A 25,909-nucleotide genomic window follows, 5' to 3' on the forward strand; every position below is an offset into this window, starting at 1 on the left:
AGAACAGGGGAAAGAGTGGCTGGAGAGAGACAGAAACAGACAGACTCCAGGAGCTTATAGTGAGTATTTAATGTCACTCAGGGCTGGTTTTACAGCTTACACTGCTCAGTACTGCTGTATAATGTCCTGTACTGTTACTTTGCTGATTTACAGAAATTTTTATTCCCTGTTTCTGCAGTGAGCCTGTTTCGTTGTTGGGATTTGTAGTCATTTTGTTTCCTATAACAGGTTAATTATTCATCTTATAATATGATAGTAGAAGATTATAGAGCTGTAGTAAATCTAGACTTCCTCTATCCAGACATATAAAGTTACAGTCCGACAGTTTTTTTTTTTTTTTTACTATAAGTACAATGCATTGTAATTATTATGCCTGAGCGTGGAGACAGTGCGCGTCCTCAATTTTCAGCAATATCTTCTGGAGTCATTTGAGCCGCGGGGTTCAGCGTTCCCTTCCGGATCTTGGCCAGGATTGGTAAAACCTCTGATCCTGTGCCTAGCGCCGGCCTTTGACTAAAAGCTAAGCTCTCCAGATATGCGGTACTTATATAGTTTCGCTTGATCCCTTATTGGACTCGGGGACGGATGTGAGTGATGACAATCTCTGTGCAGCGCTGTGGATTATGTTGGCGCTATCTAAAGAATTGAAATATCAGCTAAGCGGAGTCTTTGCTCTGGTCAGATCACTTGGTTTCCCAATTGGGCCCTGGGGAGATGCTCTGCCGTCAGCCCTGGGGACCTTTACAGGTTTGGATCTGAAAAAGGATGAAAAAACACATGTATTTGTGTGCATCCTTTTTTTGATCTGTTTTTTTTTTTCATTATAAAAAGATGGATTACATTTTTTTTTTTTTTTTAGCGTACGCAAAAATGTGTTCAACCACGTTTGTGTGCACAAAAAAAATGCATTTTGATCTTTTTTTTTTTTTAAAGGAAAGTCAATGGAAAACTTACTTAAAACAGAATATACACATCAGTTTTGCATGTTTTGTGTATAAAATGGATTGTAAAACCACAGTGTGCACCCGGCCTTAATGAAGAGTTTAAGACTAAATCTACAATAAACTAATCCTGAGGACAGAGACCTTGGAGGCTCCCACGACGGTTTCGCTTGTCATCACTGTTTACCTCCCCGTCCTTTTCCCGCATTGATTTCTCGGTTTAGCGTCTCTCTCAGTTACATCCAGAAGGACGAGACGTTGACCGCGCGCTCTTGTCCTGATACGTAGACGTCTCTGAGGAGGAAGAAACACGGAATCAGAACAGATGACTTATAGTAAATATTATGATCGGCTAATGATTCAGCTATCAGATGTCCGCCGCGCTCTCTCTGTCCTCCCGCTATCCCTGTGACTTTCCATGCCAGTCATCTGTCTTCCTGTGCTTATAGTCAGGAAGGGGGGGGCATCGCAGGGATAGTCTCCCCCCCCCCCCCCCCAGCTCATGCAGAGCGAGGAAACAGGTGAGGACACTGCGGGGCCCCGGCCAGAAAAGTCTTTGTCATCCTGGAGATCCTGTTCTACGGCTTTCATCTGTCCAGATGTTATTAAGCAACGTTTCCTGCAGTTATATAACCTTCAGCTGCTGGGAAACCCTGGATTATAGAGCGTTACCCCCAAGGTTATCATTAATGTCCATAGAGTGACATAGAAATCTACATTTTCTTCCATTAGCGTCAGTCTTCACTTCCCTGGAGGTGTATGGTCATTATTGGAGTGTGTTCACACAATAAGTGACGAATTGATGAGGAAAGTTTTCTGCATAAAATTTTCTCCTCTTCAGCTCTGACTGATTTTGAATAAAAAGCAGAAATTCAAAGGACTTCTAATGGATTTCTCTAGCAGAATCCATCCATTGACATGTCAACCACCAAGGCGAATGCTAGGGAGAAGGTGCAGATTCGCCCCTTCTCCCTGGCGTACGCATGCCATACACCCCGCTCGCTCAATGGGTGGGCTGGGGAAGCTTGGGGGGCGTGACACGGCGGGGAGGAGGTGTGGCCTCCTCCAGCGCATTATTCTTCATGATTTACACCTGCTTTAGGCATAAATGATGCAAATCTACACCTGCTGGAAGCAGATGTAGATTTAGTATGCCGGGCGCAGGTTCGGGACCAAGCGTGACGCCTCTCTGTTAGATGCAGCAATGTCTCACCCAGACGTAATGTATAGTATATCTTCACACAGCCACCATGTTACCAGGTCTGATATGTCAAATGCATCAAGCATAATGTATATATCAGATGCAGCCCACATGCTCGGCCACCACCCCGTCCACTGGCTGAGGGACTTGTGAACATGGTCCTGAGAGGGATGATGTAGTGGCCGAGAATTGGTGCAGCTGCTTCTGATTCACCTCTGTTCAGTGTATTTGTGGTGGTCCCAGCCGTCAGACCCCCACTCATCAGGTAATGTTCCCCAGGGGATAACGTTTAATGCTGACCCTTATATCAGGTGAGGGACAGCTTCTTGGGTGGCGTTTCCCTTTAATGTGCCGGCCTGCACCAGTTTTTACCCAGTTACTTTGTGTAGTGATAGTATGAGCCATTATTTGGTTATTACTTCCAACCTTTGTACTTGTTCACTTTCCCCCGAGCGGTTTTGGCCGATCTTCTCCCTTATCTGAGGGAACATTAAGGCCGTATTCATGTGTTGGTTTATTGTGTATCTGCAGCAGATATTGGAAGAAGAGACTGGGATCTGTACGAGGATCCACACTCAGGATCAGTACAGTATCTGCTAATACAGTCAACCACGATATTCATTCCATCCATAAATTATTGTTTACTGAGTAAGGGAGGGGGGGGGGATCCTAAGATCGTTCGGGCTGCCCATTGAGGTCAGTGGTGATCCTATTACACGGAAAAGCGAGCAGCAGACCAACGCTGACGTGTTAAAGATTTTTCGACACGTTGAAAGATCACGATTAGCCGACATTGTGTATGTTGGATGATCATTGTCTTTTACCATACGCTATTACGCCAAACGATTAGCAGATGGTAATTGGCCAAGTTTGGTTGATAATTGTGGAAGTGAATGTATGTAGAAGAATGTTAGTTGATACAATGAGGGCGTAGGGCGTAAAATCCTTAAAGGAGAAGTCCTGTGAAAATTTTTATTAAAGTATTGTATTGCCCCCAAAAGTAATTCAAATTCTCAATATACACTTATTATGGGAAATGCTTATAAAGTGCTTTTTTTCCCTGCACTTACTACTGCATCAAGGCTTCACTTCCTGGATAACATGGTGATGTCACTTCCTGGATAACATGGTGATGTCACTTCCTGGATAACATGGTAATGTCACAACTCCTAGAGCTGTGCGGGCTGTGGCTGCTGGAGAGGATGATGGCAGGGGGATGCTCAGTGTCCCTCCAGTGCCCTGTGTCCCTCAGTGTCCCTCTGCCATCATCCTCTCCAGCAGCCACAGCCCGCACAGCTCTGGGATTCGGATCGTGACCTCACCATGTTATCCAGGAAGTGACATCACTATGTTATCCAGGAAGTGACATCACCATGTTATCTAGGGAGTGACATACCCATGTTATCTAGGGAGTGACGTCACCATGTTATCCAGGGAGTGACGTCACCATGTTATCCAGGAAGTGACGTCACCATGTTATCCAGGAAGTGACGTCACCATGTTATCCAGGAAGTGACGTCACCATGTTATCTAGGAAGTGACGTCACCATGTTATCCAGGAAGTGACGTCACCATGTTATCCAGGAAGTGAAGCCTTGATGCAGTAGTAAGTGCAGGGGAAAAAACACTTTATAATCATTTCCTGTAATAAGTTTATATTGGGGATTTGAATAACTTTTAGGGACAATACAATACTTTAATAAAAATTTTCACAGGACTTCTGCGTTAACATGTGATCCAGGGCCTAACATAATACTTTTAATTATATATACGGTATATGTTTCTTCACAAAATACAAGAAAAAAGGTAGAAATAATTTTTGAGCCCAGACCTCTGGGTTACTGCAGTTTAGATCTCCAGCTGTGATGAATTGTACAAACATGATTCAGAATAAATAGTAAATCCATAATCTAAGGGGCAGTGTGTACCCCCCATAATCTAAGGGGCAGTGTGTACCCCCCATAATCTAAGGGGCCGTGTGTACCCCCCATAATCTAAGGGGCCGTGTGTACCCCCCATAATCTAAGGGGCAGTGTGTACCCCCCATAATCTAAGGGGCAGTGTGTTCCCCCCCATAATCTAAGGGGCAGTATTTACCCCTCATAATCTAAGGGGCAGTGTGTACCCCTCATAATCTAAGGGGCAGTGTGTACCCCCCATAATCTAAGGGGCAGTGTGTACCCCCCATAATCTAAGGGGCAGTGTGTACCCCCCATAATCTAAGGGGCAGTGTGTATCCCCCACACAACCTGAGGACAAAGATGGCGCTGTTTGTTTGTAAAATATGTTCCGTACTACTGCTGTGGCATCACTTTGTTGCTCTTGTTCAGATTGACGTCTTGTCATGTGATTGTTGTTGGAGATTGGGTATACAAAGTCTGTGCTCCACCAGTCTGTATGGGAGCCCGGACCTCCCCCCACGGGCAGTACGTTGAGTATCTGGAATCTTCAGGGATTTGTACGTGTCCACAGATGAGACGTTAACCTGCCGGCTGCCTTCACTGTAGATATGAAGGGCACATGGACTGGATGAGGAACGTCACTGTTTATAACGTCCCGGTTATATTAGTGCAGCGCTGCTGGGAAGACTTGTTATCTGCCGGGAACTGAGAGCAGTAAATCCCACTGTTAAAGTTTTATGACTTTATTTCACATCTATATAAAGATATAAAGTGGTGCTCCGGACTGGGAACCCTGACTAAATCCTGCGGCGGTGCTGTGTTGTAGAATGGCGGTGCAGGGGCGGCGTCCTCAGGTAGGATCCACCGCTATTCTATACCTTGACCCCAACGTGAGATGTGGGCCTCATTATGCAGGAGGTGGGCATGTAGAACGGAGAGACAGGACGTTGTAGGGCACCATAAGCCACGCCTCTGTGACTCCTATCCCGGCCACAAAGGGTTTTCACTAAAATAAAGACACAACATAAGTTTGGACGTGTAACCTGGATGCCTGTAATAGGTCGCACACCACAATTCATCCAGTTTAGCATCAAGTTTGGGGGTGAACCTTTGGAAACCTAGAAACACCAGGTGGTCACTAACCGTCTTAATTGATTGATTGATTGATAGATCTATCAGTCAAGGCAGACAGGGCAGACAAAAACCATCAGGGACCGCCCTGATGACAGTGGTGACCGCTTCCCTTTAACTCCCTTAGACATCTAGGTCGATGGCACCTCAGAAGGGCCACCTGTTGTGGAGGCAAAAATACTGCAGTACTCCAGTGCTCATGTGCCCCATAATAACAACAATAAAGATTATAGCTTGAAAAACGGATCAAAATGGATGCACACAAATGCAAAAAAAAACAAAACGGATTGTAAAAGCGTAGTGTGAACCCTGCCTCAGCTCTATGCACCCCAAGATGACGCCATCATGCAGGCGCACCAGCATATGAAAAATGATGCAAATTACGGCTTCCGGAATGCAGCGATGACAGTAAATATCCAGGCTCTTCAGGGGTTAAAGAAGACCACAGAGAGTAAAGGCTGAGGCGCGTTGCTGTGTTTATCCTCTTGTGAGCGGAGTGCGGAGCTGCAGTAACATTTGGTTGTTGATGAGGTGGCTTTGATAACAGTGATGTAGAAAACTTCTCTGGATCTTCACCAGGCTCGGGGCCAGGCTCAGGGCCAGGCTCAGACAGGCACAGTGTGGAGGCTTCTTTTTGCATCTGTATTATGGTTCCAGCTGCTTCGCAGGTCTACCAACCCGAAGCATCATGGATCCCTGGGATCCTCCAAACTTGTGTCCGTTACACCGTAATGGAGATTACCGCAGTCATACTTGGTGACCGCTTAGAATTTGACGGCTTTGACAGATCGCGCTCGCAAAAATGCTACTTTTGGTTTTGTGTTTTTCATATAATTTTTTATTTTTTTTAAATAGACTTCTGTAAAAGCAGCAGAGACTGGAGGGCATCCCCTGACATCATGCCAGCCCCTGCTGTTTGTAGTCCAGGACCCTTTTAGGTCCAATGGAAAGTACAAACATTTGGAAAAATAGACTCACGGTTACGTAAATAACTCACGGTATATGTAAAATAATTTATGTCGGTGACGTAGCCCAATATGAGATGTCACTGTATTTATCATAACCTGTTATTTGTGACCCACATGAAGCAGCACTGCACAGTGACATCACATCCCAATAGTCTCATGACCTCATCAATCCTGGCCCCCTAGATACATAGAGCATCCTATCCCAGGGTCAGTGGGCTCATGTACTTGTGTGATGTCGCCCTTTGGACCCTATTCACTCGTCCTCAATCTCGGATCAACTTATTGCCCATTGATTTCTGTTGGGCTATTCACACAGTCTGTTTTACTGTGGATCCGCAAGCAGGAAAAGACCCCCTGCTCCATCTAGTCTAGTTGTGAGTAGTTCAGGACATGGAGGCTGGAGACTGGCTGCATCCACTGCACACACAGGAGAAGCTGCTTTATATACAGTATTCCTTTATTCCCTCAGAAGTCGCCCCAGGATCATGTAGGACATTAGGGAGAAGCTGCTGAGCCGGTGTGATAAATAACTCCCCTGGTATATGACCGGCCATTTATGAAGGAGCAGGAGTCGGAGTCGGTCCGCGATAAAATTCAGGAGTCTGAGTTTGAGTCGGAGCTGCGGCTTACCGACTCCACAGCTCTGGTGGGATCCGTGTTTTTTTGCGGACGTCCGTGAAGAACACGGAACAAATCTAAGGGAACTAGTTAATTTTTTTTCACCAGTTTTTGCTGATGCGGATACAGACATAGTTATGGACCATATTTCACGGATCACAGAGAGAATAGCGCACTTAAAAACTCACTGAACTAGTGAACGAGGCCTTAGAGTCACAGCGGCCGGATTGCTAACATCCAATAACTAAAAACAATAACAAAAATTTCCAGGTTGCGCCCGGAGATCTATGTTTCCTGGTTTTGGGATCCCACATCGGTCCCATACTGTGCTTCTTGTCCGCCCCGCACGTCTGTGTGTCTCTCTGCCTGGTGTCAACAGTGCAAGGAAATGGTGAATTCTTGGGATGTTCTGCATTTGGCACGTGCTCAGCATTGGTAGCCTGCGGACAAGGTTTTCTTTTCTCACCCTCTTCAGCTATGAGCCCTCAGGACACGGGTTTCTTCCAGCCTCGTCTTCCTGATGATCATGTGGGTGAAAACATGACAGCGGAGGAAGAAAGTGCGCAGTGTTCTCCTGTGTGTGTATTGTGCAGCATGTGGGACGCTTAGTGCTGAGTTGTTTTTTTTCTTTTGTTTTATTCAGTTTTTAGCTCTTTTAGTTCTAATTGTCGAAGGAATTGCATGGTGACCAGGTGTCTGATTATTACACAATTTGTTCTCTTTGTTAGCTGATAGATCAGGTAATTAGTGCGTAGGGTTTAGAGGAGCTTAAAGGGGTTGTTTAGCAAAAAAAAATTCCTTCAAATCAACTAGTGCCAGAGATTTGTAATTTACCTCTACTAAAAATCTCAAGTCTTCCAGTACTTATCAGCTGTTGAATGTCCTGCAGGGAAATGGTGTATTCTCTCTGGTCTGACACAGTGCTCTCTGCTGCCACCTCTGTCCATGTCAGGAACTGTCCAGAGCAGGAGAGGTTTTCTATGGGGATTGCTGCTGCTCTGGACAGTTCCTGACATGGACAGAGGTGGCAGCAGAGAGCACAGAAACTGGAGAGAATACACAACTTCCTGCAGGACATACAGCAGCTGGTAAGTACTGGAAGACTGGAGATTATTAAATAGAAGTAAGTTACAAATCTAAGTAACTTTTTAAAACCAATTGATGTGAAAGAAAATAAATTTAGCTGATGGACCCCTTTAACTAGTCTTCTGTTTTGTAGTTCCAGGGGATGTTGGGGGCTCAGTTGGTGCTGTAGGGAGTCCACTGACGCTGCAGAGAGAGTCCACTGACGCTGCAGAGAGAGTCCACTGACGCTGCAGAGAGAGTCCACTGACGCTGCAGAGAGAGTCCACTGATTTCCCAGACTTGCCCTTGCTCGCTCCGTGTGTTTAAGCCGTTCAGGCCGAGCTGCGATGCTGAGCACTTCTGCACCGCCATCTTGTCAGGATTACGGTATATTATAGATTACAGTACGAGGTGATGAATGGGTTAAGGTGTGTTCTCTCCAGCAAGTACCAGCGTGTGTGCACAGGCATTTACCCCGCTAATGATTTGTGATCCCCCCCTCCTCTTACTACACAACTGGAAGAGAAGTATGGAGCGTCTTCCAAGGCTGAAATTCCTGGGAGATGCCGAACCCTCTGCTGCTCGGTGGAGGATAAGTATGCACACTGTATAACACAGCACGCGGCAGCGTCAGGGGGTGGAATGGGTTAAAGCGCGGTACTTGGGCCATTTCCACCTGTTCCACATTATGTCATGGGCAGAGGCTCAGGGAAGGGCGCAGCTGTACCCTCCACATCTGCAGCCTGTGCGTACTCCTCATACTGTGTGAGTGCCAGGACCGTGTAACATAACGGCAGGCCCGGGCGGAGGGGGGCACTGTGGCGTCCATGGCCCCTAGACTATTCAGTCCTATACTGTCCATAAATGCCGAGCTTAGAATACGGCCTAAGGCTATGTTCACACAGTCTATTTTTTATGACAAGAACGGTCGTTGTTACGGTGGAAATAATAATGATGGATGGATGGGTTTTCTTACATCTCACCTAACTAGAAGTCTGCGGCTTTCGGATTAAATCTTCACTAAATAAAATTAAATATATATATTCTAAGGGGGAAATTTAACAAACATGGTGTAAAGTGAATCTGGCTCAGTTGCCCCTAGCAACCAATCAGATTCCACCTCTCATTTTCCAAAGAGTCTGTGAGGAATGAAAGGTGGAATCTGATTGGTTGCCGGGGGCGACTGAGCCAGTGTCACTTTACACCATGTTTGATAAATCTCCCCGTACGAGTTTGTTTGCAGGGATATTATCTACTTTGTGCATTAAAGAGAATCTGTCGCCTCTCCGGACGGTTTTTGTAAATCCCAATAAAGTACCAATTGTGGAGGACCTTATCTGGAGCTCTGTGATGTGCCGTCCTTCTGTTCTTCTTACTAAAAATGTATGACTAAAAAGCCAACTGGGTGTTACCAACTGGGGTTGTGTCCCTACACTGTCAGCTCTGATTGGATAGTGTCAGGCTGTGTAAGGACACGCCCCCAATTGGTCACACCCAGTTGGATTTTTTAGTCATGTGTTTCCTGGACGTATAACAGGACAGTGCTATGAGAAACCATATTCCTAAATTTTAAGGACTGGAGAAGCCATGGGCCCCTCTGTTAGGGCGGGTTCACACTACGGAATTCTCGCGGACAATGTCCGCAGAATTCCGTCAGCTGTCCGCCCGCACGGGCACACGCTTTTCCACCGGCTCCATAGACACCATTCTATGGGCCGGCGTATTCTGCGATCCGCTAAAAGAAGTGACATGACACTTCTTTCAGCGTATAGCGGAATACGCCGGGCCATAGAATGGTGTCTATGGGGCCGGCAGAAAGGCGCCCAGATGTGCGGGCGGACAGCTGACGTAATTCCGCGGACATTGTCCGCGAGAATTATGTAGTGTGAACCCTTAGAGAGTATTCCTATAGCAAACAAGGAAATTAGAAAAATGATTGCAGCGACCAACGCCTCGTGTAATACTGTGGATCCCCTGTGTCAGATAGTCAAGTCTAGACTCTAGACTCGACAGTTCCTGACATGACAGCGGTGGCAGCAAAGAGCGCTGTGTCAGACTGGAGAGAATACACCACTTCCTGCAGGACATACTGCAGATGATAAGTACTGGAAGACTGGAGATTTTTAAATAGAAGTAAATTACAAATCTATATAACTTTCTGACACCAATTGATTTGAAGGAAAAAGATTTTCGGCGGAGTGCGTCTTTAAATCTGCAGCATAGATTTCCATCGGTAACCATGTGACTGTGTGCGGGAGTAATAATCCTGTTTGTTAGATATATTATATTACACGGTTACAGCTGTAAGTAGTTCCCGCTCCGGCATACAGGTTTCTTAGAAGGCGTTTTTCTGCAGGGACGCCACATGGGGGGTTAAGCGCTGAGCCGCGCTCCCGCCATCTTTCCGTGGACCACCCTCTCACTCCAGCTTGGGAATCACAACCGGAAAAGCTCTTTCTTATAATTCTTGGGATCCTGAAAAGTCTTCAGTCTTTTTCCCAGCCAGAAAATGTTCCATGTTGATTTATAAAATGCAGCTACTGAGCTCGGCCAGAAGTCAAGGCCGGAGATTTTATGCAGCCGCTGTAACGTCGCTGTAAATAACGGCCGGGAAATGCATGGGAATCCTTTATCTTTATTGGTTTGTTGTTTGCCAAGTCCGGGAGCACACAGTGTTTTATACTCAGTTTAAGATAAAATTTCTTCTTCCAAAATCTGGGGGGGGGGGGGGATAGGGGGTCTCCTAAGCCCTGTGTGTCATCCTCTGGTATATAATAGTCACTATTTTGTGCTCATAGTTAGTGTGGACGGTTTTTGGTGCATTTACAGCAGTACATGCATCACACTTACTAAGGGGCTCCTCTTACTACAGCTTAGGGCCCTATTCCACCGGATGATTATCGTTTGCATAATCGTTAACGATTAACGATCTCAAACGACCGCTATTGCGAAAGACCTGAAAACGTTCACTCATGTCCATGGAACAATAATCGTTACTTATGATCGTAATTGCGATCGTTTTTTTCTTCGCTATTTATTCGCTATTGCGAACGACCGAACGATGTCTTATTCAATGCGAACATTTTGCGAACGAGCAATGATAAATATAGGTCCAGGTCTTAGCGATCAACGATCTCTCGTTCGGTCGTTAATCGTTAACTGCATTTCAACAGAACAATTATCGTTTAGATTCGATTTAACGATAATCTGAACGATAATCGTCCGGTGGAATAGGGCCCTTAGTTCAGTGAGTCATTGGCGTGCCCCCTGCAGCTTCTCCCCACCGGCACTGATAGATTTCTTCCTATACCTTGACAGGGTCTGGTCTATCAATCAAGGTTTGTTGGGAGAGGAAATGCAACTGGTGACTGCACCAATGACTGGTAGTTTAGGCAGCATGAAAATAATGATTGGGTCTCCTCAATAAGGACTAATGGTGACCATATGGTACTACTTTTCCAGATAGAGTGGTACCTTAGATTAGGACCATAATTCGTTCCGGGACGGCGCTTGTAATCCAAATCCACTCTTAAACCAAAGCAAATTTTCCCATAAGAAATCATAGAAATGCAGACAATTGGTTCCACACCCCAAAAATAATGATTTATTATTCTGAATAACATGTAAAACAGATGAAACAAACATTCAGAAATAGCAGAATATGAGATATTATAAGTTACCATGCAGTAATGGAGAGGATGGGAAACACAAGGGCGGACAGAGACTGCAGGGAGCATGAAGGAATGAGCAGGGCAGATGTGGGCACAGTATAGCAGCGCTCTCTGTCCGGGCAGAGAGGGGTTACAGCTATGGAGAGATTACCTCCACAGTCCTGTCCCCTGATGTAAGCCCCAGCCTGAAGTGGATCTGCTATGATTTGGAAGGTGCGGGAGACTTTCTGGGTCAGAGTACAGAGCTGTAGACCCCTCTATGCAGACCATGCCCCTCCCCCACTGGCCCTCCCACCCAGTACAGGGAGCTCTTACACCAAAGCAATGCTCTTACACCAAGTCACTATTTTGAAAAACTGTCAGCTCTTAAACTTAAACCAAGGTACCACTGTATATGTTTACATTGACAGTCAAAAATACAAAGGAAATAAAAAATTAGCAAAATTTAAAAAAGAGGCGGTGTGCATAATAAAGAAGCCATATTTATGGTTCTGGAAGGGAGAAAGACACCGGGGAGGGTGGAGAGGTATGTATAGGATTTATAGTTTATACAGTCATCAGCCGTCGGCCGTGCATGACTATTACATAGAGCAGGAGCGCCTGACGGCCAATGGTTTTTAGGCTTGAAAGAATAACAATGATCAGTCGATGATCGTTGTCTTTATTACTTGGAGCGATAATCTGCGAAATCGGCCTGATTTGGCAGATTATTGCTCCGTGTAATCGGCCCTAAGGGCCCTCTAGGTCTTCACCCTTTATCCCACTTCAGGGTGCGGAAGCTGGACTGGGCCCCAGATTGCTCCACATGTGGTCCCGGTGTGAGCAGCAGCCGACCCCCAAGAACCTAAGTAGGTGCAAAGCATTGGGGACTGTGCGAGTATACGTGATCAGCGGGGAAGGTCGTCATTGGGAAAGTACCAGGGACAAGACTGGAATTGTGGTCAGGGCAGGCGGCTTCAGGACAGGTCAGACAATCCGAGGAGAGACAGACGGTACAGACGAGTGTCTGGTAGAAAGTGTAATCCAGAGAACAGACACCGGTCAGAATATATACGGGAAATCAGTAGAAAAAGAGAAGACGAACGCCATTGCTACGTGTGCTGGAATACAAGAACAAGCTTGTTGGGGCCCCCATGAGAGCAGCTAGGGGAATATCCCAGAGCCGCAAAGGGTGTATGGTACCACCTGGATAGGTACTTTTAGGTTGGGTTTGTTTCTATCATAAGGGTGTTGAGGGTCACTTTGGGAGCATAGAGGTTCAGTTTAAGTTGAGTCCAGATTTGATTCTATCCGCAGCAAAATCTACAAAAGACACCAGCGTCTCGCTTAAGGATTTGGTTATGGAGTTTGACTTCCCAACTGAAGTCAATGGGGAAATGCACAAAATCTGCAAACAGTTAGGCGAGCTTCACGTTACTCCACCAGGCATGAAACATCGCATCTGTCATTCAAGGTCTGACATCGTGATGCTGCCGTCTTCTATGCCGACCAGTTAAACAGGGTCGGGCAGCAGCAGCACACAAGCCTGGCAGGTAGGATGCGAGCTTCACCGGTGTCTCCTACTCACCACACGTCCATGTACGTTGTAGCAAAGAAACTGCACCAAAAATACAGATGAAAAAATTGAAAAGGCAAATTTGTTGCAACTTTTTCAAGCATGCGTGTAAAAGGCCGAAACGTAGCACTTTATTCGGGTAGGCTGCAATAAATTTGCCCTTTTTTCACCCGTTTCTTTGCTACATTGTACATGGTCGTGTATGCGGACATCGCTCCATAAAGCACATATGGATAGTGAACAGTGAGGGTCAGAGGTCGGCGGCTGCCTCATGGGACCAACTGGATTCCTAAGATAAATGACACTTATTTTTAGGTTTAAATTACTTGGAAACCCCCTGTATATTGTCAGTGTTATTATATACTAAAACATGGAACAGGCCGAGGGGGTGAAGACTGTTTATAGGCCCTTTAAATATTCGGTGTAAGAATGCGCTTACGAGAATTCCTCCGCACAGAATCCCACAATAGTTTTTCTGTTATTGTGAGTTATGATCTTCACACAAAGGAGGAGGAGGATTATTTTTCTTAGAATTCTGTGTCTAATGCCAGAGAACATACGCTTCATTAAAGGGGCAGGAGGTGGGATATAGCCAAGTATCTGGTGTATACTCTGTGGAGATTCTGCATTGTTTTATGGTACTGTGAATACATGACTTATGCTGGAGCCCCAAGTTATAGGGAATTGGTATTATTTCTATGCTGTCTGAACCAGGAGTCAGGAGGGCGGTCCCTGGCGGCTTCATCCTGCCACTCCAGCTTTGATTGATAGATCTCTCTGTATACCGGAACAGGGAGAAGTCCATCAAGGCTGATGGGGAGAAGCCGCTGGGAACCGCCCCAATGACTCGGGGTTCAGGCAGCATGAAAGTGATGACAGGATCCCTTTAAAGAGGACATGTAGCCAACCCCCAAAATCAGGGCTGTGGAGTCGGAGCTAGTTTTGGCTGGAGTCAGAGTTGGATTCGGAAAAAAATGTACTGACTCCAGCTTTAAAAAAATCTTTAAAAAATGTAGAATTGAATTTTACAAGTTTTGCTCATGAATATATATTATGAGCAACATTCTAATAGGACACTGGCCCTATTACATAAGGGTGGTCGGGAATATATCAGTAATAGGACGCTGGCCCTATTACATAAGGGTGGTCGGGGGATATATCAGTAATAGGACACTGGCCCTATTACATAAGGGTGGTCGGGGAATATATCAGTAATAGGACACTGGCCCTATTACATAAGGGTGGTCGGGGGATATATCAGTAATAGGACACTGGGCCTATTAGATTAGGGTGGTTGGGGAATATATGAGTAATAGGACACTGGCCCTATTACATAAGGGTGGTCGGGGGATATATCAGTAATAGGACACTGGCCCTGTTACATTAGGGTGGTCGGGGAATATATCAGTAATAGGACACTGGCCCTATTACATAAGGGTGGTCGGGGAATATATCAGTAATAGGACACTGGCCCTATTACATAAGGGTGGTCGGGGGATATATCAGTAATAGGACACTGGGCCTATTAGATAAGGGGGGTCGGGGGATATATCAGTAATAGGACACTGGCCCTATTACATAAGGGTGGTCATGGAAAAGTTGTTGGTCACTATTTGGCAATTTGTTTCTGAGCTGGAAGAGTCCATTGTGTGGGGGGAGATCTGTGCTGTTCTCTTCCTGGATGCTGGATGACTGTATATGAGCAGCAGTGTAAGGCCCCGTTCCCACTGAGCAAAACTAGCGGAAACATGTTCAATCTTCAGCGCGGACAGGGCAGGAGCGTGCGACTCCCATTATGAGCGGGAGGCTAACGGCTTTCCGCGGCGGAATTCCGCTAGTTTTGCTCAGTGGGAACAGGGCCTAATATGAAGATATCCTGTGTAATATAGAGGAGGAGGAGTATACATAAGTAGTGTAGCAGTAACCTCTGTCCTCAGTGTGGTGTTTTCTCTCTGGGAGAAGATTGTGTGTTTTTCTTCATTGTTCTACGGCTGCAGTAGGTTGTGTGTGTGGTGTGTGCTATGGCTGCAGCAGGCTGTGTGGTGTGTGCTATGGCTGCAGCAGGCTGTGTGGTGTGTGCTATGGCTGCAGCAGGCTGTGTGGTGTGTGCTATGGCTGCAGCAGGCTGTGTGGTGTGTGCTATGGCTGCAGCAGGCTGTGTGGTGTGTGCTATGGCTGCAGCAGGCTGTGTGTGTGCTATGGCTGCAGCAGGCTGTGTGTGTGTGCTATGGCTGCAGAAGGCTGTGTGTATGTGTGCTATGGCTTCAGCAGGCTGTTTGTGTGTATGTGCGTGCTATTGCCTGCCCCCACAGTGACCTTCTATATCACTGTTTGACCTCTATATCACTATGTGTGACCCCTCTATATCACTATGTGTGACCCCTCTCTATATCGCTATGTGTGACCCCTCTCTATATCGCTATGTGTGACCCCTCTCTATATCGCTATGTGTGACCCCTCTCTATATCACTGTGTGACACCTCTCTATATCACTATGTGTGACCCCTCTATATCACTGTGTGACCCCTCTCTATATCGCTATTTGTGACCCCTCTCTATATCGCTATGTGTGACCCCTCTCTATATCACTATGTGTGACCCCTCTCTATATCACTGTGTGTGACCCCCTCTATATCACTATGTGTGTCCTCTATATCACTATGTGTGACCACTCTCTATATCACTATGTGTGACCTCTATATCACTATGTGTGACCCCTCTCTATATCACTATGTGTGACCCCTCTCTATATCACTATGTGTGACCCCTCTCTATATCACTATGTGTGACCCCTCTATATCACTATGTGTGACCCCTCTCTATATCACTATGTGTGACCCCTCTCTATATCACTATGTGTGACCCCTCTCTATATCGCTATGTGTGACCCCTCTCTATATCACTGTGTGACCCCTCTCTATATCACTATGTGTGTCCTCTATATCACTATGTGTGACCCCTCTCTATATCACTATGTGTGACCCCTCTCTATATCGCTGTGTGTGACCCCTCTCTATATCACTATGTGTGACCCCTCTCTATATCACTATGTGTGACCCCTCTCTATATCACTATGTGTGACCCCTCTCTATATCACTATGTGTGACCTCTATATCACTATGTGTGACCCCTCTCTATATCACTATGTGTGACCCCTCTCTATATCACTATGTGTGACCTCTCTCTATATCACTGTGTGACCCCTCTCTATATCGCTATGTGTGACTCCTCTCTATATTGCTATGTGTGACCCCTCTCTATATTGCTATGTGTGACCCCTCTCTATATCGCTATGTGTGACCCCTCTCTATATCGCTATGTGTGACCCCTCTCTATTGCTATGTGTGACCCCTCTCTATATCACTATGTGTGACCCCTCTCTATATCACTATGTGTGACCCCTCTCTATATCACTGTGTGACCCCTCTTTATATCACTATGTGTGACCCCTCTATATCACTATGTGTGACCTCTCTCTATATCACTATGTGTGACCCCTCTCTATATCACTATGTGTGACCTCTCTCTATATCACTATGTGTGACCCCTCTCTATATCACTGTGTGACCCCTCTCTATATCACTGTTTGACCCCTCTCTATATTACTATGTGTGACCCCTCTCTATATCACTATGTGTGACCTCTCTCTATATCACTGTGTGACCCCTCTCTATATCGCTATGTGTGACTCCTCTCTATATTGCTATGTGTGACCCCTCTCTATATTGCTATGTGTGACCCCTCTCTATATCGCTATGTGTGACCCCTCTCTATATCGCTATGTGTGACCCCTCTCTATATCACTGTGTGACCCCTCTTTATATCACTATGTGTGACCCCTCTATATCACTATGTGTGACCCCTCTCTATATCACTATGTGTGACCCCTCTCTATATCACTATGTGTGACCTCTCTCTATATCACTATGTGTGACCCCTCTCTATATCACTGTGTGACCCCTCTCTATATCACTGTTTGACCCCTCTCTATATCACTATGTGTGACCCCTCTCTATATCACTATGTGTGACCTCTCTCTATATCACTGTGTGACCCCTCTCTATATCGCTATGTGTGACTCCTCTCTATATTGCTATGTGTGACCCCTCTCTATATTGCTATGTGTGACCCCTCTCTATATCGCTATGTGTGACCCCTCTCTATATCGCTATGTGTGACCCCTCTCTATTGCTATGTGTGACCCCTCTCTATATCACTATGTGTGACCCCTCTCTATATCACTATGTGTGACCCCTCTCTATATCACTGTGTGACCCCTCTTTATATCACTATGTGTGACCCCTCTATATCACTATGTGTGACCCCTCTCTATATCACTATGTGTGACCCCTCTCTATATCACTATGTGTGACCCCTCTCTATATCGCTATGTGTGACCCCTCTCTATATCGCTATGTGTGACCCCTCTCTATATCACTATGTGTGACCCCTCTCTATATCACTATGTGTGACCCCTCTCTATATCACTATGTGTGACCCCTCTCTATATCACTATGTGTGACCCCTCTCTATATCACTATGTCTGACCTCTATATCACAGGGATCTGGCATTGTTAGCAGTGTTTCTGTGTGTCTGGTGAATATTTAGTTAGAAACATAGAAGACTGTCAGCAGGAAAAGACCACCTGCTCCATCTATTCTAGTTGTGAGTAGTTCAGGACATGGAGGCCGGAGACTGGCTGCATCCACTGCACACACAGGAGAAGCTGCTTCATATGTTTCCTTATTCCCTCAGAAGTCGCCCCAGGATCATGTAGGACATTAGGGAGAAGCTGCTGAGCCAGTGTGATAGATAACTCCCCTGGTATATGACCGGCCATTTATGAAGGAGTCGGAGTCGGTCCTGATAAAATTCAGGAGTCTGAGTTGGAGTCGGAGCTGCGGCTTACCGACTCCACAGCCCTGCCCAAAATAAGATGTTATAATAAATTAGCTGAGGGGGTCCCGCTCACACACCTTTTAGTTTCTTGATATGCCCTTACACTCCTGATGTACAATTTATAATTTGTTTGACACTTTAGTTACTAGTCAGGTGGGTGTGTAATAATGGGAGTGAATGTCAGGTGATGGGTGGGATTACAGTCATGGGGTGTGAATGTTTTACGCCTAATATAGGTGGCCAGAAGGGGAAGCCTTGATGTACCTTTGTGTAAAGTGTGGACCTTCTGGAGGAGACACAGCCGGGAGCACAATCCTGCGCTCCCTTCCTGTGTTCCATTTTAGTGTCTCTGTTACTAGAGACTGATTGGCCTGATTGGTTGTCGTTCACTTACACATGCGGGTCTATGTGACTTGGCCGTTGCTGTCATCTTTTGGAATTCTTCTTTACATATTTGGACTGCGTTTACCTTGCAGGACTGTTTCTATCATTGTCTCCTTCCCCAGTAGTATTGAGCCGTCCAGACTCTCCAGCTGTATATCTGGGAGGCTCGCTGAATTCCACCTCTGGGTGACACTACATTCCAGCACAGACTCTCTCCCTTAAAGGGGAAACAATCCTGAGAAAATCATCTCTGCAGCTGTAACTTCTCGCCCCCAGCTCTGTTTCCAACCATAGAAGTAACTAGCGTAAGGCCTGAAAATGTGCTTTGTAAATCTCCCGCGCTGTATGTAAATAATATCTCCGTAGTCATCGGGGTGGTCCTTAGCGGCGAAGTAGTCACAGCTGGGAGGGGATGTCTGGTGTATTCAGGCCTCTTCTTAGTGTAGGTGCCAGTAGCGTCACAGAGGGACCGCCCCTAAGCTCCAGCGTTCCCGGAGAGGCGGAATTATACAGGATGTTTCCCACCAGCCGTCACTCCTTCCTGGCCCCAAAGGACCGACCCATGCCTAGTTAAAGGAGAAGTCCGGCCAGACCTACTCACATGTCACAAATCAGGTCCCCGCTCAGACTAGGAATGACTGGGGACCCGAGCAGTGGTATGCGGCCACCAGCGATGGAGCACAGGAGGTACGAACACTTTTTATTTCTTTTATCCTCCCCGACACTTGTCAAAAAATGGGTCTGGCCGGACTTTAATAGAAAGAGGGAAGTTCAGGTTGGCACAAACCCATTTGAATCCGGCTGCCTGGAGAAGGTGGATGCAGCCCAAGGACTGCCTGGAAAACATGGACACTTCCCACCAAGCCTAAAAAGATGAGACTTCCTCTTCCTCAGAATGACAGTGAAAGGTGACACCAGTATATAGATAGGACCATAGCAGCTCAGTCTCCCCTCCCTGTAGAGTGACGTCTGTACAGGTCTTAGAGCATGCTTACTAACCTGCACCATACAAAGAATCAGCTCTGGCCATAGCCTTCAGTACTGATTATGTTTAATATGTATATAGCAGCCATAGATTACGTTTCTGTAACTCATTTGGTCAGGGAGGATGGTAGAGTTTCAATTTTTTCCAGAGTGTCTTCCGATCAGCTGTATGGATGTGTCATACTATATAGATGTGCCGTATATAGATGTGCCGTATATAGATGTGCTGCTCTATTACTGGAAGCTTTTATTAGATAGTTTTGCTACATGACGTACGTGTAACAATAAAGGGAATGAAATGAGTAACCTGTCCATTCTCTGTTTATATAGGCAGCCGGACAAACTGGTTGTGGTGTGGACCCGAAGGAGTCGAAGGAAATCGTCCAAGGTGAGGAGATGTTATATAGATGAAATAAATATACCGTATACTATGCTGACATTATATAAAAGAGCAGACCTGTTACCATAAGATACTGTCCCCATACTATACTGTCCTTACATAGGAGAGCGGACCTGTCCCCATACTATACTGTCCTTACATAGGAGAGCGGACCTGTCCCCATACTATACTGTCCTTACATAGGAGAGCGGACCTGTCCCCATACTATACTGTCCTCACATAGGAGAGCGGACCTGTCCCCATGCTATACTGTCCTTACATAGGAGAGCGGACCTGTCCCCATGCTATACTGTCCTTACATAGGAGAGCGGACCTGTCCTTACACTATACTGTCCTTACATAGGAGAGCGGACCTGTCCTTACACTATACTGTCCTTACATAGGAGAGCGGACCTGTCCCCATGCTATACTGTCCTCACATAGGAGAGCGGACCTGTCCTTACACTATACTGTCCTTACATAGGAGAGCGGACCTGTCCCCATACTATACTGTCCTTACATAGGAGAGCGGACCTGTCCCCATACTATACTGTCCTCACATAGGAGAGCGGACCTGTCCCCATGCTATACTGTCCTCACATAGGAGAGCGGACCTGTCCCCATACTATACTGTCCTCACATAGGAGAGCGGACCTGTCCCCATACTATACTGTCCTCACATAGGAGAGCGGACCTGTCCCCATACTATACTGTCCTTACATAGGAGAGCGGACCTGTCCCCATACTATACTGTCCTTACATAGGAGAGCGGACCTGTCCCCATACTATACTGTCCTTACATAGGAGAGCGGACCTGTCCCCATACTATACTGTCCTTACATAGGAGAGCGGACCTGTCCCCATACTATACTGTCCTTACATAGGAGAGCGGACCTGTCCCCATACTATACTGTCCTTACATAGGAGAGTGGACCTGTCCCCATACTATACTGTCCTTACATAGGAGAGCGGACCTGTCCTTATACTATACTGTCCTTACATAGGAGAGCGGACCTGTCCCCATACTATACTGTCCTTACATAGGAGAGCGGACCTGTCCCCATACTATACTGTCCTTACATAGGAGAGCGGACCTGTCCTTATACTGTGTGTGTGTGTGTGTGTATGTGTATATATATATATATATATATATATATATATATATATATATATATAAATATATATATTATACACACATACACACACACACACACACTATAGTCTGATGATCAATCTGCTTTTGTACACGTCCCCGGTTAGTCGGGTCTCCGCTGTGATTCATGTATTTAGTTACAGTCGGTGATTCCCCGTTGATACACGTTGTACTATTCGCACGTTCCACCTTTCTGCTTTGTCGCTCGTCTTATGAACAATTATGTACATTAACAATCATTTTAATTTAATTCTTTCCCCGCGGCCATTTTCTGGTATCAGACGATCAGACGCAGCCATAAAACATTAAACACCGGGATTAAACGGCCCGCAGTCCCATTTATCGGGGTGATAGATGTCGCTGAGCTGCATTTTTCTTTCCCTTCTATGTGTTTCCCCCGTGTACAGACCTGACGCCGCTCCCCGGATTGTTCCGCCACTCGTGTGAGTGTGGGGGGGGGGGGGGGTCCTCAGGTTAAGACGGATTCCAGCTGTGCTATTACCATCTCATTACATGTAAATGGGAATTCTCTATGTAAATTTGGTTATTATGGCTCCTTTACAGCTCGATTATTTTTCATATCTGGCACAGAGAACATATTGTTATAGCTTTATGATTTTTATTACTGTAGACTGTGGAAAACATGGAGTTACTGTTATATCACTGTAGTCTTTTGGTTTTATACTATCTTCCCTACTATATTATACTATACTGTGGAGGGGGCAGCTTGGTCACTGAATTCCCGCATTAGTATAGGGGCTCATGTACTTTTACAATGTATTGCAGTCAATGGTTGCTTTCTTCCTCCCCTGGTGACCTGTGGGAATCTTTGTAAATCACGTAATTTCCACAAAATGATGAATTACTCTAGAAAAAAAAAAAGCTATGATGTCTCGGCCACTCTCTCTTCAGTCTGCTGTTCACTGCCTGTTGTTAGGCTCAGTCTGTCTCTAGTAACAAAGACACTAAAATGGAACACAGGAAGGGAGTGCAGGATTGTGCTCCCGGCTGTGTCTCCTCCAGAAGGTCCACACTTTACACAAAGGTACATCATGGCTTCCCCTTCTGGCCACCTATAAGTCCCTTGCTTGCACTCTTACCACTCAGGTACACAGTGCTGCCTCCTGTGTGTAATTTTCCTTTTCTCTTGTCATCATCAGAAGCTGCTCAGAGTTTAGTACAACTCTTTCCTTGCCAAGCTGCTGCTGTTTCTTGCCTTTCTGCTGACACAGCGCTTTACAAAGCCAGTGCATCGGTAACCCCTTCTCCCCATGCATGTGGTCTATAGTAGTGTAGTATAAATCCACAGGACAGTGTAATACAGTTGTAACCACCAAATGGGCAACATCAGAAGAATATGGCTGCTTTCTTTCAGGGTTTTCCTATAACAACAACTTAGGCGATGAGTGCCTGAATGATGGGGCTCCAGCCTATAGGACTCGTACTGCTCCCCACAATGATGGTCCCCAGTGCCCATGTGTGTATGGAGGGGTGGTGGAGCATGCGCAGTGCCTCTATGGTCAGTTGCTATGGGGATTCAGTATATAGCTGTGTGCAGTTTTCTGGGGTCTTCAGTAATCCCATAGATTTTAGATTTGAGTAATGTGGCCCACCCACCCTCCACCATTTTACCCTGGGGGGGTCCCTTTGTCTGTAATATATGAATGAAGTCCCGGTCCTGAGCTCTTCTTGATGAAACATTGCAGAGATTTCTCATGAACGTCCACAGATTCTCTTCCAGAATTTCCGTTTTTTTTTCTCCTGTTAATGGAATATACAGCAAATTGTGGATAATTCCTGACAAGCTTTTAGGAGGAGATGGAGATGGCGCACGCTTACATAGAAGATGAAGGATTAGGACATAAGATCTCTCTACATCTATATAAAACCTATAAGATGGGATTGTATAATCTGCACAGAGGTTTTGTGTCGCTGTACGTTCTGTGTAGAAGGAGACGGCGACCCCATTGGGCAGTGACTGCTGATATTATATTGCCGCTAGCTTCTGTTTCTTAGACCGCGTTCACACACGTTGCAGTTTCATTGCAGCAATGAAGCAGCACTGAAATGTGTGACAAATCCTAAGGGACTGTAGATGCATGCAGAGAAATTACAGGGCTTATAAAGGGGTATTCCACTCAAACATAACTTCTGATATGTTGCTGCCCATGGTGAGACTAAATTCCTTCCATACTTGTTATTATCTATTTAGTCTCCTTCCCCAGGTCTGAGCTGCTGCCTTTTGCTGAAGGCACAGAAATCTGTGTGTAAGCTTTTCTCTCTGTCTCCCCTCCTCCCCCCTCCCTTCTGAGATGGCTGATGTGAACACAAGTCCTTGGCAGGCTGTATCTGCAACATTGTAGCTTCCTTCTAATGCTAGGAGGATTAATCACAGTGAGGTCATCAGCAACGTGACCTGAGAATAACCCGCCCAGCTTTACAATGTTGCAGATACAGCCTGCCAGGGACTTGTTTACATCAGCCGTCTCAAAAGGGGAGGGGGGAGGAAGGGGAGACAGAGAGAAAAGCTCACACAGATTTTTGTGTCTTTAGCAGAAAGCAGCAGCTGAGAACTGGGGGAAGGAGACTGAATAGATGATAGCAAGTATGGAAGGAATTGTTAGTCTCACCATGGGCAGCAACATATCAAAAGTTATGTATGAGTGGAATACCCCTTTAATATTGATTGGTTAGAGCTGACACACTTTATCCCTTCCCAGAATAGTATAAGCTGTATCTAATTAAGCGGATGGGGTTCCGTATGAGTTTGTTCTATATGAAGCCATGGTATTTCTATGGACAGTCGGCACCATCTACATAAGGCTGATAAGAGGGACGCCATGTAATCCCCCCTTATATGTGGAGCGCCTGCGCCTCCTACTTCCCTCAGCTTGTAGATCTGGGCTTTTTACCCTCCCAGACAAAGGGGGATCTCCTGATGATTTCAGCGGCCATATAAAAGATGTGACCAGCCAACAAACCTGGGATTAAACATGTACAGTGTGAATGGAGCCACACCGCAGTACCTAGCAGCGCTGCAACCAATAGTACAGCAATGCAGCACATACGCCGGTAAACATTGGTGACCTGCAGCAGGGGTGGTGTGGCCTCTCCCAGTCTGATTGGTTAGGGTGCCGCAGGTCGGACCCCGCCAATCTAATATCGATGACCTGGTCTGGAGGCGGACCATCAGTTTTGGCTCCTTTTTAGAACTTGCTGCTTCTGCTGCACCCAGTATAGGATTGTGCTGAACACCTGGAGCCTTTATCGGAGGTTTTGTAGTCCGATTTATCCTGTTCGCTTCATCTTTGTGAATTTCTTCTGCTTTCTCTGTTACAGTAAAACCTGTCCAGTCTGTAGTTCTATACTGTGCCCCCTGACGTGGTGTCATGTCTCATTGCAGGCACATAGCTGGCAGCCGGGTATAAAGAACCCTTACCGGGGGGTCGTGGTGTGGCCGGTGCCCGAAAATGTGGAAATCACTGTGACTCTCTTCAAGGTAAGTGTCCTGTATCACACGAGCCCCAAACAGTAGTGCCGGTAATCAGCGCATCAGCGTCGCCTTCCTGGCGTATTCCACGGGCGCAGCTTTCATAAATTTCCCTCAATTTGTTTTGTTCATGGCCCCCGCTGAGTACTGTGTACGTTGTCCCCCGCAGAGTACTGTGTACATGGCCCCCCGCTGAGTGCTGTGTACATTGCCCCCCGCTGAGTGCTGTGCACATGGCCCCCCGCAGAGTACTGTGTACGTGGCCCCCCGCAGAGTACTGTGTACGTGGCCCCCCGCAGAGTACTGTGCACATGGCCCCCCGCAGAGTACTGTGCACATGGCCCCCCGCAGAGTACTGTGCACATGGCCCCCCGCAGAGTACTGTGTACGTGGCCCCCCGCTGAGTGCTGTGTACATTGCCCCCCGCTGAGTGCTGTGCACATGGCCCCCCGCAGAGTACTGTGTACGTGGCCCCCCGCAGAGTACTGTGCACATGGCCCCCCGCAGAGTACTGTGTACGTGGCCCCCCGCAGAGTACTGTGTACGTGGCCCCCCGCAGAGTACTGTGTACGTGGCCCCCCGCAGAGTACTGTGTACGTGGCCCCCCGCAGAGTACTGTGTACGTGGCCCCCCGCAGAGTACTGTGTACGTGGCCCCCCGCAGAGTACTGTGTACGTGGCCCCCCGCAGAGTACTGTGTACGTGGCCCCCCGCAGAGTACTGTGTACGTGGCCCCCCGCAGAGTACTGTGTACGTGGCCCCCCGCAGAGTACTGTGTACGTGGCCCCCCGCAGAGTACTGTGTACGTGGCCCCCCCGCAGAGTGCTGTGTACATGGCCCCCCGCTGAGTGCTGTGTACATGGCCCCCCGCTGAGTGCTGTGTACATGGCCCCCCCCGCTGAGTACTGTGTACATGGCCCCCCCCCGCTGACTACTGTGTACATGCCCCCCCCCCCCGCTGAGTACTGTGTACATGGCTCCCCCCCCCCCCCCCCCCCCCCCCCCCCCCCCCCTCAACCCCCCCCCCCCCCCCCGCCCCCCCACCCCCCCCGGGTAAGTACCGTGTAAATGCCCCCCACCCCCGCTGAGTACCGTGTACATCGCCCCCAGCTGACCCCCCCCCCCCCCGCTGAGTACCGTGTGCATGCCCATCCCCCCCCCCCGCTGAGTACCGTGTACATCGCCCCCAGCTGACCCCCCCCCCCCCCCGCTGAGTACCATGTGCATGCCCATCCCCCCCCCCGCTGAGTACCGTGTACATCGCCCCCAGCTGATCCCCCCCCCCCCCGCTGAGTACCGTGTGCATGCCCATCCCCCCCCCCCGCTGAGTACCGTGTGCATGCCCATCCCCCCCCCACCCGCTGAGTGCCGTGTACATCGCCCGCGCCCCCCCGCTGAGCACTGTGTACATGGCCCCCCTCTGAGTGCTGTGTACATGCCCCCCCCCCCTCCGCTCAGTACCATGTACATCGCGCAGGGACCAGGGAGACCGTCATGGTAGCAGCGACAGGGGATTGGGTAGGTAAGTATTCCTTCAAATCCTAGATTTTAGGAAGTCACTACTCTCTA

The 25,909-nt window shown here is 47.2% G+C and overlaps 1 protein-coding gene and 1 long non-coding RNA gene across 6 annotated transcripts in view; one reads left to right on the forward strand and one right to left on the reverse strand.

Moving 5' to 3' along the window:
* EHBP1 (EH domain binding protein 1) overlaps positions 1 to 25,909 on the forward strand; it is a 253,241-nt gene that overhangs the window by 20,425 nt on the left and 206,907 nt on the right. For all 5 annotated transcript variants that reach the window (XM_069955491.1, XM_069955487.1, XM_069955486.1 and 2 more), the window contains exons 3-4: positions 19,650 to 19,707; positions 24,255 to 24,350. In XM_069955491.1, coding sequence (XP_069811592.1) covers positions 19,650 to 19,707; positions 24,255 to 24,350 — 154 coding nt within the window. The remainder of the gene's footprint in view (positions 1 to 19,649; positions 19,708 to 24,254; positions 24,351 to 25,909) is intronic.
* LOC138774579 (uncharacterized) lies at positions 380 to 9,243 on the reverse strand. Its single transcript, XR_011360337.1, has 3 exons — positions 9,158 to 9,243; positions 1,086 to 1,235; positions 380 to 755 (listed from the first exon to the last, which is right to left on the reverse strand). It is a non-coding gene; the product is annotated as an uncharacterized lncRNA (long non-coding RNA).

The sequence above is a fragment of the Dendropsophus ebraccatus genome, chromosome 15 (assembly GCF_027789765.1).
Source record: "Dendropsophus ebraccatus isolate aDenEbr1 chromosome 15, aDenEbr1.pat, whole genome shotgun sequence".
Classification (NCBI taxonomy): Eukaryota; Metazoa; Chordata; class Amphibia; order Anura; family Hylidae; genus Dendropsophus; species Dendropsophus ebraccatus.